The sequence below is a fragment of the Diplotaxodon limnothrissa genome, linkage group LG3 (assembly GCF_057381915.1).
Source record: "Diplotaxodon limnothrissa isolate DT_005_m linkage group LG3, D_limnothrissa_male_GT1.1, whole genome shotgun sequence".
Lineage (NCBI taxonomy): Eukaryota > Metazoa > Chordata > Actinopteri > Cichliformes > Cichlidae > Diplotaxodon > Diplotaxodon limnothrissa.
This window is the reverse complement of record NC_140598.1, coordinates 49,809,407-49,821,938: the sequence shown is the minus strand read 5'-3', so window position 1 is coordinate 49,821,938 and position 12,532 is coordinate 49,809,407. Positions and strand designations below refer to the sequence as shown.

At 42.0% G+C, this 12,532-nt stretch overlaps 2 protein-coding genes across 2 annotated transcripts; one reads left to right on the top strand and one right to left on the bottom strand.

The window, feature by feature from the left end:
- Positions 1 to 560: 560 nt before the first annotated feature.
- Positions 561 to 6,675, bottom strand: LOC146636413 (GMP reductase 1-like). Its single transcript, XM_085350815.1, has 10 exons — positions 6,625 to 6,675; positions 6,099 to 6,243; positions 5,707 to 5,826; positions 3,479 to 3,562; positions 3,211 to 3,384; positions 3,046 to 3,127; positions 2,683 to 2,789; positions 1,390 to 1,432; positions 1,140 to 1,299; positions 561 to 1,063 (listed from the first exon to the last, which is right to left on the bottom strand). Exons 2-10 carry the CDS (start codon positions 6,183 to 6,185, stop codon positions 874 to 876), a joined length of 1,047 nt encoding a protein of 348 aa, XP_085206941.1. The 5' UTR covers positions 6,186 to 6,243; positions 6,625 to 6,675; the 3' UTR covers positions 561 to 873.
- A 329-nt stretch (positions 6,676 to 7,004) lies between these two features.
- LOC146636412 (ubiquitin-like protein NEDD8) lies at positions 7,005 to 10,547 on the top strand. Its single transcript, XM_085350814.1, has 4 exons — positions 7,005 to 7,192; positions 7,299 to 7,346; positions 7,426 to 7,508; positions 8,554 to 10,547. The coding sequence occupies exons 1-4, from the start codon at positions 7,175 to 7,177 to the stop codon at positions 8,678 to 8,680; spliced, it is 276 nt and encodes a 91-aa protein (XP_085206940.1). The 5' UTR covers positions 7,005 to 7,174; the 3' UTR covers positions 8,681 to 10,547.
- Positions 10,548 to 12,532: the final 1,985 nt, after the last annotated feature.

Genomic DNA, 12,532 nt, shown 5'->3' with positions numbered 1-12,532 from the left:
CTGGATGAAATGTAACGTGAGTTTTGAAATATAAAAACTGCCTTTTTTTAATCTTCACTCAAATATGACAAAGAAAAAAATAACAGTTTACATAAGAACAATTTGAAATGAACTGTGTGAAACTAAATACTGTTAAATACTCACACTGAAGGACTTCTGAAGCTAACATGAAGGAATCAGTTTATTTAAAGGCTTTAATCATTACAGTAAGTCCACTTGAAGCTCTCGTTTGTAAAAGGAAACACAAACTAACTTTGGTATTGATCAGGAGCAGCTGAACCAGGTAAGACAAAAGTACAAATAGATTCAATAACATCTGTACTGTAAGTTCAGCACTACATTACTACATGCTGTCTGTGCTCCCAGATTGTACTCATTGCATTAACAGATCATTTATAGAAAGTATAACTCATTAAAGTGCAAAACTTTAGCAAAGGAATGACAGGTTTTCTAAAAAACAAGTCGATGTTATAATTTTGTTACAGCAATTACAGAAACATTTAGGATGTATAAATAATTTAAGACATTTACTATAATTTTATGTCAGTGACAAAGGCTTTTAGGAATTTGCACTGGAATGATGAGAGAGCAGGCCTGCAGAGGTAGCCTGCATCTTACTACCTGGAAACACACTGGAATATTCAGAGTGTGAGGAGACCCAGAGTCTGTGTGCTGGAAAATACTTCTGTTATAGAGAGTGGAACTTACGCAGCTAGAGCTGCGCTGAATGTTAACATCAAACTACCTGAACGAGTATCAAAATATGTTTTTAAGTAATAAAACGTCTGCTCGCTTCAGTTTACACAAGACTAACAGACAAATGGCATGTGGGAGTCAAACCGGCGCCGCTTCTTTCTTTGCAAAGCCGGACGTTCAGCTGTCGTTCCCGAAGACGGTGTTGAGCTGCTGGGTGACTCTGATGAAGGTCGTCCTGCGGCTCAGCTCCTTCAGCTTGGCTGCACCGACATACGTGCAGGTGGAGCGGACCCCTCCCAGGATGTCTCGTATGGTGTCACCCACCGGACCTTTGTAGAGAACTTCCACGGTCTTCCCCTCCGACGCTCTGGAGGCAAAGAAAATGAATGAATGACATCTCACCTAAATAACCTTCCTCTAACAGCCAAGCACCTGACGCCAACCTGTAATCAGCCACGCCTCCCGCATGTTTCTTCATCGCCGTGTCGGAGCTCATGCCGTAAAACAGTTTGTACTTCTTGCCGTTTTTTTCGATGATCTCGCCGCTGCTCTCCGAGTGGCCGGCCAGCATACCACCGAGCATCACAAAGTCTGCTCCAGCACCTGAGAGCCAAACAAACAAACTCCGTTTTCACGCTAGTTATACTTTCTAAGATTGGAGTTCAAGTTCTCTTTGAAAACACAGCAACTCACCAAAAGCCTTGGAGACATCTCCCGGGCAAGTGCACCCCCCGTCCTGTGTGAAAGCAAACAAGGCGTTACGAGCGTGACTTTATCATGGCTGCACAACTCTAACAAATAACACTGACCTGGGAATTACAGTCAGTAGTTTCATCAGGCTACGGACCATGAGTAATAAACTAAAGATAAATCAATGTCAGTTTCTGTCTCACAGGTCTCGGCTTAAAGGAAGAGTCCAGAACATTTTGTGTTGTTAGATGACAAGAATGAGTCTAAACTCTGTCCAGGAACAGTGGAAAACATACACAGTACATAAAAGACAGATGTAATAATAATAATAATAATAAAATGATCATCAGGGTAAACAGACTAAGAACATGTTATAATGAAGAGCATGAAAGTCTGAACTGTTGGGCTTTGAGAGTTTATGGTCAGATCTGGATATCAGCTGATATTATCTATTTGGCTCAAAAAAGGAAAGAAGAGGCGGGACAAACACTCTTGAACCATGCAGATGTGCACCAGAGGGGATTCTGGTTGGCAACACCAAAGGAACAACCAGCTGATCCAAGCAATCGGGGAAAGTGTAAAAGAGTAAATAAATAACTCCACGAAATAAATGTTAGGAAAGTTTGTTTAACTTGTATATCTGATTTTCAAATGACCGACCAGTAGCATCAGTCATAATATTGGTGGGGCTTGTTTTGCGCACTTCCTTTTCGAAACCTCGAACTGAGCCCTTATTTTGTTTTTGTTAAGCCACATGTCGCTGCAACAGTCACTTATTAACCACAGGAAAACCACCCTGGGTGGAGGACACCCCGCTTTACCTTCTATTTTACCCTAAATATAAATATATCCAAAATCTATTAAAATTTATATTTTGCAATAAATAAGACTTTAAGCAACGACTGAGACCATAAACACTTTAGAGGAGTGTTTACTGAGATCTCAGATGAAAAAACTCAAAAAGGAGCAGTTTCTTATCGATGTATTAAATCTGACTCGACCACAGGAACCGCCCCCTGCTGGCCGTTAAAAAGAATGCAGGTTTTAAAGTGCATAACACAATGTACTGCCCATATTTTACATACAAGAAACAGCTAAAACTCAACCATGTGCATCTAGAAAGCTCACAAATTAATGGTATATGTTATTGATTCAAAAGGATTTAAAAAAATAAAAAATAGAACTTGTGGTTTGAGACACACTTCTATTTCTATTCCTTCGACCACTTCCTGTGTGCTTCCTTTTAACACAGGAAACATGCCATCTTCAAACTCTTCTCATCGCGACTGCACTCACTGAGATGATGTGGCCACCCAGGCCGTGGGCTGCATCTGCACACTCAATGACGGCGCTCAGCTGAGGATAGCCAACCCCTGTCTTCTTGCGGGTGGTGCACACAGAGCCTGAAGAGGAAGGAGGAGAGAAACAGGAAACAGCAGTTTTAAGCACTGTTGAGTCTTTATGTGGCAAATGAACGTTGACTGCATGGTGGCAAATATGAATAACTATTAGCAGAGAAAAAGGAACGTAAACAAGGTGGGTAATTTTATATAAATATAGAAAATGTTCTTATAATTTAAATATGCCTGTGCAGAAAATAGGCAAGATAACCTCACGGCGAGTGAGCTAAGATCAACTGCAGAGTGCCTTAAGGCTCACCTGGTCCGATGCCTACTTTGATGATGTCGGCGCCGGCGAGGATCAGCTCTTCCACCATCTCTCCTGTTACTACGTTCCCTGCCTGAGCAAAAATAAAAATCAGCACGTATCCGAGAAATGTCGTTTTCCTCGGGCATTTAAAAGGATTCACAATCAGGAACTGACCATTATCGTGTGCGAGGGGAACTTCTCCCTGACGTCTCTGACGAAGTGGACAAAGTGCTCTGAATAACCGTTTGCCACATCCACGCAGATGTACTTCAGCTGCGGCACCGCCTCCACCACGGCCGAAATCTTCTCAAAGTCACCGTCACCGGTCCCCGTGCTGACTGCCACACTCTAAGAGACGAACACAGAAGAGTGAGACTCGTCTTACAGCTAACACGCCATTAATAACCTCGTCAGAATCACTGGTTCAAACAGCAGTGAGTACCTCCAGACATTCTGGATGCTTTTCTGCAAACTCCAACCAGTCATCCACCGTGTAATGTTTGTGGACTGTAGTGAACAGAGTAAACTGGAGGAAGACACAAAGAACAAAATTCGGTTATCCATGCAGACATACAGCAGTGCAGGAACACAGCCTATCGTACTGTGCACAAGTCTTGAGCCACCAGAGTTTCTTTATATTTTGGTAGAAAAATGGGAAATAGGTGAAGTGATTTATCGGTGCAAAAATGCATGAACATACAAAATATAAGGCAAAAAAAGAATTTGCACAATTCTAACAAGTTTGAGAGTCAATATTTGGTGTGAACATCTTTATTCTTCAACACAACCTGAACTCTCTGAGGCAGATTTCTTGTGATTTCTTCAAGTAGTCTTCAGGAATAGTTCTCCAGGCTTCTTGAAGGACATTTAAAGCTCTTCTTTGGATGTTTCTGCCTTTTGTTCTGTTCTCTGTCAAGATGATCCCACGCTGCTTCAATAGCATTGAAGTCTGGACTCTGAGGAGGCCAATCCATGGCTGATAGTGATCCACTGTGTTTTTTATATTCGCGTATATTTAACTTCATTGGCAGTGTGTTTGAAACCACCGTCATGCTGAATAATGAAGCTGCTACCATTCAGTCACTTTCCAGATGGCACTGCATGGTTTACTTTGAGATGTACAGAAAAAGTGGTGTCACTGCTGTTGGGATTAAATAATTTGCAGTGCCTCAATAATGCTATGCTTTTTATTAATAATGAGTGTTATAAAGTTATACAGAGTAGTATTAAGTAGACACAGCCCTGAAAAATAAAAGGCATGAGACCATGTGTCCTTGGGGAGTAGAAAGCTGCAGACTCTCGCTCACACTTGCCTGGGAAAATGTAGATAAGAGGGAACCATCTCTAGTGGAAAGTTACAGGGACACTGTTGTTTAGACTAGAATGAGAGAGCTTCTGTAATAAAACTGTTGGGGGCGCACCGCCACTTTGAGATCCGCGGCAACGTGTCATGCAGGGCGCATCTCCCTTCTAGAAGTAATGTGAAAGAGAAATAAAGTGTTAAATGGTCTACTGAGCAGTGGTTTGTCTTCCATCGGATGCCTCTGAATTGTTGATATTTACACTGTTCATGCAGTGACATCTGATGGCCATTAGGGGCAGTATTAATGAATGACACACACACACAAAAAAGTGTGTGTTTGTGATGTGGTCGTCATCTTTTTTTGGCTGAGAAGGTTAATAGAATTGTAAGATAATACAAAGAAACACACAGTTATTTGGATTATCATTCTATTGCACACTTCCCTTCAACTTATGTGTGGCGGACCACCAGGTGGCTCCACTCACACACAAGTTGAAGGGAAGTGTGGGGGTGAAGACTTTAGAGACTGCTAAGTTTGTTTTTGTCAGGCACGATGCCCACAGGACACCGCTGCGGCCGCTGTATGACGGCCCGTTCAGGGTTATTGAACCGGGCCAGAAACATTTTGTTTTGGATTTTGGGGGTCGAAGGGAGACTGTGTGTGTTGACAGACTTAAACCAGCACATGTTCTTCCGGACAGTGATGTAGTGCCGGCCCAGGCCCCTCGCCGTGGCCGACCTCCTGCGCTGGGGTTGACAGTCTCTGGTTTTCCCCCCAGGACTACCCCCGGACCACCAACGTTTGAGCCTCCTCCTGCCTTTCCTGCTCGCCTTCACCAGCCTCGTTCACAGGATGGACCTTCCTCTGCCTGTTCTCTCCCTCCCAGGTTCAGTCGTGCGGGTCGTTTGCTTAGACCCAGGGTCCTGGACTGAATGGAGACCTGACTGTGTGTTCAAGGGGGGGTATGTGTGGCGGACCACCAGGTGGCTCCACTCACACACAAGTTGAAGGGAAGTGTGGGGGTGGAGATTTTGGCGCTGACTATATGTGAAGTTCTGTCAGTTAATAAAGTTGTTGGAGTGAGACACTGAGACCTCTCCTGTCGTTGTTACATACCTCCACAATAGAAATATTCCACATGTAAGCCACCAATATTTAAACTAAGGCATCAGACTCCTCCTGTTTTTAACCCCCCGTTCAGCAGGGACAGGTAAGAGAATCAGTGCCCATCCTCAGGTGTGTAATGTAGGGATTACTGGCACTCACATTACTCATGGCTTAGATAAATTTAGGTTCACCTACTTCTATTCGGACTACTTTAATCACTTCTCATTGAAATAATACATAACAGCAAACATTTCTGCACCTGGTGCAAAGCCACAGCCATCTCAAAGGTCCCCACAGTGTCCATGTTAGCAGCGATGATGGGGATCCCTCTGTAGCTGCCCTTAGAGTTCCTGAAGGTAAAGCTCCTCATCAGGTCAACCTGTGGTAGATGGGGAGGCCACAAAAATTACTTAAGAATTAATTTATGCAACCAGCTGGCAAAACATTTATTTTAGTTATTTGGAATTCCCATCAATGATTTGCGGTGACTCGCAGAGCCACACAAGACTGTATTTTGTGCCCCTTTTAAAGCACTGTCGCATGGCCTGTGGGCTCACTTTCCAAGAATAGCTAATGATTTAGCAAATGGAAACATCTGCATGTAGGTCAGCCTGCTTTCCTGTGGAAACTGCGCACAGCTGCATTACCCACCTCGCTCCTAGACTTCAGCGTACTCCGTTTTGGCCGGAGGAGCACATCCTTGAAGTCTAGCTTGATGTCATTCTCTATACGAGGCATTTCCGAAAAGAAGCAGCAGCAGCCGGTCTAACAGGGAAAAAGATGGAGCAGTGCGAATCTATGAAAGAGAGGAAAGTTCATGTTAAGGGGACACCCCTTACTTTGTCATTCATACAGCCATGTATATGAAAAACAAGTAACTGTAAGCAGGTACGCTCAAAGTTGACGTCAGGAGGGACCCTCAAAAAGCCAAGAATCCTTCAAGGACTGAAAAAGAGACTCGGGGAAAATCCGGGACTGCGTTATGAAAATGGACTAAGTCCTTCTGTAGCTAATGAGTCCTGCTTTTTTAGCTCCGATGCCAAAATTCAAGGTTACACCACATAACGGGGTTAATAGCTGAAGTCACTCACAGACCGTTCATGTAAGCATGAGCTAATAACAATAAAATGAGTGAGTTATCTACCATTTTAATAATTTACCAAAACAAAGTACTTACCGTTGGGAAAATAACAGATCTGGTCCGAACCTCACCGCTTCAGCTTCCGTCTCCACTGGCGGGAAACTTTATTGTGGCGGACACCCGCTGGCACCCGCCTTGTAGTTTTTAAGGGGTTCTGCTCGGGGGAGACGACGCACGTAAAAACTACTAACTCGACTTGCGCTTTACGTCATGTGGTACTGATGTCGTAAGGATTTTTAAGGTACTTGGGTGAGAAATTTGGGTTTGCTTTTCTTGTGACCTGGCTCCAGTTAACGTAAAGTCATTTAGGTTTGAATGTTGTGTTTGTTTGTTTGTTTGTTTTTGCGGAAAATAAAATATATAAACCGGAAATCCACGAAGCGGAACGGTTAACGTACAAACGAGAAGGGGGAAAGACACAGGAAGTATCCACTGATTTTCTGTGAAGAGGAGGAATATCTTCATCAAAATACCACATCGAAACCTAAAATTCCAGAACGTAGTTGGAGATATTTTACATTCCTTTAATATATACTCGCACCACTGATCCCACTTGACTGATATTTCTACGAAGAAGTCAACAAAGATGCTGATTAAAGTGAAGGTAAGGTCCGTCATACTGAACGATTTGAGACTCGTCTTGTTATTACTGACTCACTGCCTCTGCTGGATCCGTTGAAATAATTTGCTTAACAATGTTTTTATCACAGACACTCACTGGCAAGGAGATAGAGATTGACATAGAGCCCACAGATAAGGTACATGTTTATCTTTTTTTGATGTGCGCAGATAGTAAGTCGCTGTGTTTTTCAGTGCATTTAATTCATGTCCATCCAGGTGGAGCGGATTAAAGAAAGGGTGGAGGAGAAAGAGGGGATCCCTCCCCAACAGCAGAGGCTAATCTACAGTGGAAAACAGATGTAAGACCCGGATACAGTTTTTTTTATTAAAGAGTGAGGTTGGGGATGTATTTAATGGAAGCACCTGCACACAGTGTAGTTTATTACAGTAAATCTCTTAAAATAAATATCCCAGTGTAGCAAGTGCTCACTAGTGCACCACGTGTATCTGCCAGAAATCAGTTAGCCTTAGTTTAAAATGAAACTATACTTAAGATTTATATCTGTCACAGAAACAAATCTGCATTGGCATGCTAATACTGATAGGAAGGGCAAGAGCAGAATGATCAACTTTACCTCAGGTTAATGTACCCAGGCGAATTATAAAATGTATTAAATTTATAGTTAAAATCAGTCAAATATATGCTAAAGGCCATTTCATGCCATTGTGCCAACGAGACTTAGATCAGCTGACTGGAGCAAGAAGGAAACATAGGACTCAAAAATCCATCTGCACATATAGGTTTTTATTTTATAAAGTGTAAATTTTACAAAATCCACTTTGCACCTATATACTGCATTTTAGGAACAACCACAGACACATTGCTGACCTCGTTTTAATTTGAAAACTGCAGGGTGGTGCTTGAATGTGGACGGGGTGAAACAATGACTCCCACATTTGCCACCATATTCAGCCTTATCAGGCACAAAAATGCAGCTAAATCATTACGAGTTAGATTCATAAACATAATTTTTTGCTGTTTGCAAAGCAGTCGAGTCTAAAGGGTCACTTTAGTTGTTAGCAGTGACTCTGTAAGGTTTATGGTGAGATAACTGCCTTTTACTCATTGTTGAATTTTAGTAACGTTTACAGCTTATTGTTGGTCTAAAGAAGGAAATCTCTTGTCTTAATTTTTGCTACCGCTTCTCTTCTGAAGCAGCATTTTTTATAATACAAAGAACTACAGATGTACGTCGACATTATCCTCAAAACGTTTAGGGAAAAGTTCCACATCTTTACCTGCTTAAACTGTTTTACGTATTAAAATAAATCATTTGTGTCAGATGGATTTTCATTAAAAAAAAAAAAAAAAAAGAGTATTGAATGCATCGTCTCTTTCCTCAGGAATGATGAGAAAACAGCAGCAGACTATAAAATCCAGGGAGGCTCCGTTCTCCACCTGGTACTTGCTCTGAGAGGAGGATGCCTGCTCCACCATCGCACAACACTCTGTTCTACACCTGCGGTGTAGCCTTCACCGCTGCCTCAGCTGTTGCCCTGCCTGCACGAAGCAAGAACAGTGACGACTCCGAGCCAGCGGCTGCTGGATCACCAGGTGGTATTGTAGCCAAGACGGAGCCTTGGTCTAAAAAGTCTGATCGGGCTCTCTTTATTTCAGACATTTCCCTGCAACCAACAGTGTGTTGGCCACAAACGCTCCCTCCTTCCACACTGTAAATTTGCCACGGTGCGACACCCTTATGTAGTTGAAAAGTTTCTCAGAATTAAAGAAAATTTTGTCTTCAAGTCAACAAATCACTTATTTTATCTGAAGCAGACAGGCCCGAGGTTTTCGAGGCATGTAAAAAAGTTACTTTAGTTCCACTAATGATAACACTGATGACTGGACTGCGATGCTGCCTCCAAACTTTCTTTAATTGATTTTTTTTTTTATGCTGTGTACATGTTTTGTTATTCTTATATGATGCAGATGTGCAGTAGCGTAGTTAGATTTGAGGAGGATGAATCGCTGCATATGTAAAAGGATAGTTCCACATTTAAGGAAAGCCACCGACTCATTCTTCATGGGAAACCGACGTACCTCTCGCATCTGATCACTCAACATGAAGTCACTATCATCAGCTGGTTAAATTGCTTGTTTGTGTAGCACGAATAAGCTCCTTTACCGGGCGTGTCCCGAGAAAGTCCTTTAAATTACGCTTATAGAAGGTTTAAATGCAAAAGCTCACATGCAACAGTCAGAAACACAAGCTGTAGAATAAGTACTTTATAAATCAAAACACAAAAGTTCAAAATGAGTAAAAAAATGTAGATAGACTGAGTAGTGCAAGGTGCAAACTGTGCTATAGTGATGAATGGAAAAATAACCCAGCAATAAGACCGGCTGCACTCTTTAGGTGACAGATTTCCTTTGTTAGCATCTCTAAATCTTTTATTAACATGTCACATGACACATGTCGGTTTAATATGTGCAAAAAATAAGTGTTTAAAACAGAAACTGTGTTTCAGTCTTCTTCTTAACCCACAGTGAAATGTCATTTCTAACTGTGAATTTTCCACTTGGATTATGTTCCTAAAAGAAGACCAAGCGAGTTAAATGGCGACACGATGTAGTGTTTGTAAGTGGGTTTCTTCTCCCAGTCTTTGTGCTGATCTACCTGCCTGCTGGATGTAACCCTAACAGATCCATAATTTGTTGGACAAAGAGAATTTTTGTAGTTTTGCTTCCGTTCTCCACCGCAGTGGCTTTTAAATCAAACAGACCAGATGTGATTGAAGTGCAGACCTGCAGCTTTCAAAGAGTTTAACAGAATTGCATAAACTGTTTAGGAATTAGAGCCATTTTTAGAGGCTCAGAAAGCACAAAATAAAATTGGGTTTTTATCAATACTTTGATGAAGTCAACCACTGAAGTCTGTAGCCCATGGACGTTACCATTACTGCAGCCAGCTTCAGTCGCTGCTTGTTTGTGGGTCTCTCTGTCATCAATTTTGTATTCAGCAGTTGAAAGCGTGCTCTGTTGGTTTGAGATCAGATGACTGACTCGCCCATTGATAAATCTCATTTCTTTGCCTTTAGAAACTCTTGGGTTGCTTTTGCAGTTTGCTTTGTCTCATTTATGCATTTGCACAGTGAAGCTCTGTCTGACCAGCTTTGCAGCATTTGCCTAAATCTGAGCAGAGAGTACGACCCTGCACACTTCACAGTTCATCCTGCTGCTTCTATCTACAGCCACATCATCAGTAAACACTAGTACCCCCCCCCAGTGCACCTAACAGCCAAACGTCCCCATGAGCTAGTCTGGGTTGCATCTGTCCAGAACAGCGTGAGCTCTTCTAGTTGTTTTCCGGCAGTCTGATGTGTCCTTCCTGTTCTCGAGTCTAGTTTGCACCTTGTTGTAAACCTTCTGTATTAACATTCATGAAAGTGTGTCGTGATTGTAGACTTTCACAGCGATGCACCTTCTTCCTCAAGCGTGTGCTTGACTTGTTTTAATGTTTCTCTTTTAATTTAGTCTTCTGTGGTATTGCTGAGCTCTGCATTCATTTAATATTTTTGGAAGAATGTGTCGGATTGTTGATCAGACAGGTTTATTTTAGCTCTTCAGCCTAATGATGGTCTCCCTCACTTACACTAACATGTCTTGGGCCTCCTCATATTTAGAGTTTTAGTGAAAAGCTTTAAATTATAAATTCAACACATGGAATCAGCTTCAAATATTAACGAGGAGCAGGCCTCTGAAAATGGGAGACTGTATAAAAATGACTATATAATGTCTGTATAATTCATAAACGGTTAATGTTAATTTTTATTTAAAATGCTTGAGTGAAATTATATCTAGACTGTTTCATTTAAAAACATATCTGCTGTGATCGTGTACAGAGGCAAAGTGTCTTTGTGCAACAAATTATGGACCAAACTATGTGAGAGTGGTGAAAGTCTTCATGAATCTGCATTTCCTAAAATCTAAAACTATTCCTGTGATGCAGACCAACATGTGATGTCAGGAAAATCTCCTGCAACTTGTTCTAAATCATGGACCACATATGGTAGTTGATTGTAAGCCTGCTTTATAAGCAGCCTGAGCATGTCCGTTGGGTAAGCTACTGATTTATTTAATGTGTTGGGCAGAGTTGGTTTTTGCTCTCATTGCATATTTGACTGTAGTGAGGAGCGCGGCTTCAGTTTACGTGGTTTGTTTGTTTGAGAAGCATTGCTGTGTGAGTTCCCACGTTGCTCCCACCAGTGTGTGACGAGTTATGAGAAACTGACTTTTGCTTTGGATTGATCTGTCAGTAGAATAAATTTGATCCTGCAAACGACTCGTGTTTACTGCTTTCTGTTTCTGATCTGTGTTTGTTTGTTTGTCCGCAAACTCCACCGTCAGGAGTTAAACAACCAAACGTGGCACTCAGTTACATCTTACGTCCCTAAGGGTTTTTATCTACATCCGATATTATGATGTCATTGTGTTGCCTAGCAACCACCTACCAATGGCTCAAAGTGATCAGTTTTTAGCATTTTTGCCCTTACAATACCTCAAAAATAGCTTCCATCATTTTATTTCATGACGGTAACATCTCATTTCAATAAGTCACATCTAAATGGTAAATGGCCTGTATTTATATAGCGCTTTACTAGTCCCTAAGGACCCCAAAGCGCTTTACACATCCAGTCATCCACCCATTCACACACTGGTGATGGCAAGCTACATTGTAGCCACAGCCACCCTGGGGCGCACTGACAGAGGCGAGGCTCTGGCGCCACCGGGCCCTCTGACCACCACCAGTAGGCAACGGGTGAAGCGTCTTGCCCAAGGACACAACGACCGAGACTGTCCAAGCCGGGGCTCAAACCAGCAACCTTCCGATTACAAGGCGAACTCCCAACTCTTGAGCCACATCTCAAAATTTCTAATACTCAAAAGCTAAATTATGTATGATAGATTGTGATGTCACCACATTGCTTGGCAACCACCTATCAGCGAGCTAAAATAACGGTTTTTTTTAGACCTTCCTATGATCCATCCTATCGTTTTCATTTCACAACAACCTTTAGATCCACAAAAGTTGAATTATATACATTTTGCAACCACGCAGCAACAGGCTGAAATGACCCATAATGTAAACCTATAAACGGCATCTAGCACCCCTATCTTTTTTTTTAACCTTTCTCAGTGTGATCAAGTGTATCAGTCTGCCAACAGCATGAACAGGTCAGACAACACCGGACCATGGACACGTAACTAGATGATTAAGTTCAACTGAAGCTGCAAAAACGAAGACATGAGAACGCTTCCTCACATATGTTTTTAATTCTTCTCACACACTCATCGCCAACATGTACATTTACATTTTCAACA

Coding starts and splice junctions, on each gene's coding strand:
- LOC146636413 (XM_085350815.1), bottom strand. CDS start 6,185: ATGCCTCGTATAGAGAATGACATCAAGCTAGACTTCAAGGATGTGCTC. Junction 5,827..6,098: donor CGCTGAAGTCTAGGAGCGAG/GTGGGTAATGCA, acceptor CATCTACCACAG/GTTGACCTGATGAGGAGCTT. Junction 3,563..5,706: donor TGGCTGTGGCTTTGCACCAG/GTGCAGAAATGT, acceptor GTCTTCCTCCAG/TTTACTCTGTTCACTACAGT.
- LOC146636412 (XM_085350814.1), top strand. Junction 7,347..7,425: donor ACATAGAGCCCACAGATAAG/GTACATGTTTAT, acceptor ATGTCCATCCAG/GTGGAGCGGATTAAAGAAAG. Junction 7,509..8,553: donor ATCTACAGTGGAAAACAGAT/GTAAGACCCGGA, acceptor CTCTTTCCTCAG/GAATGATGAGAAAACAGCAG.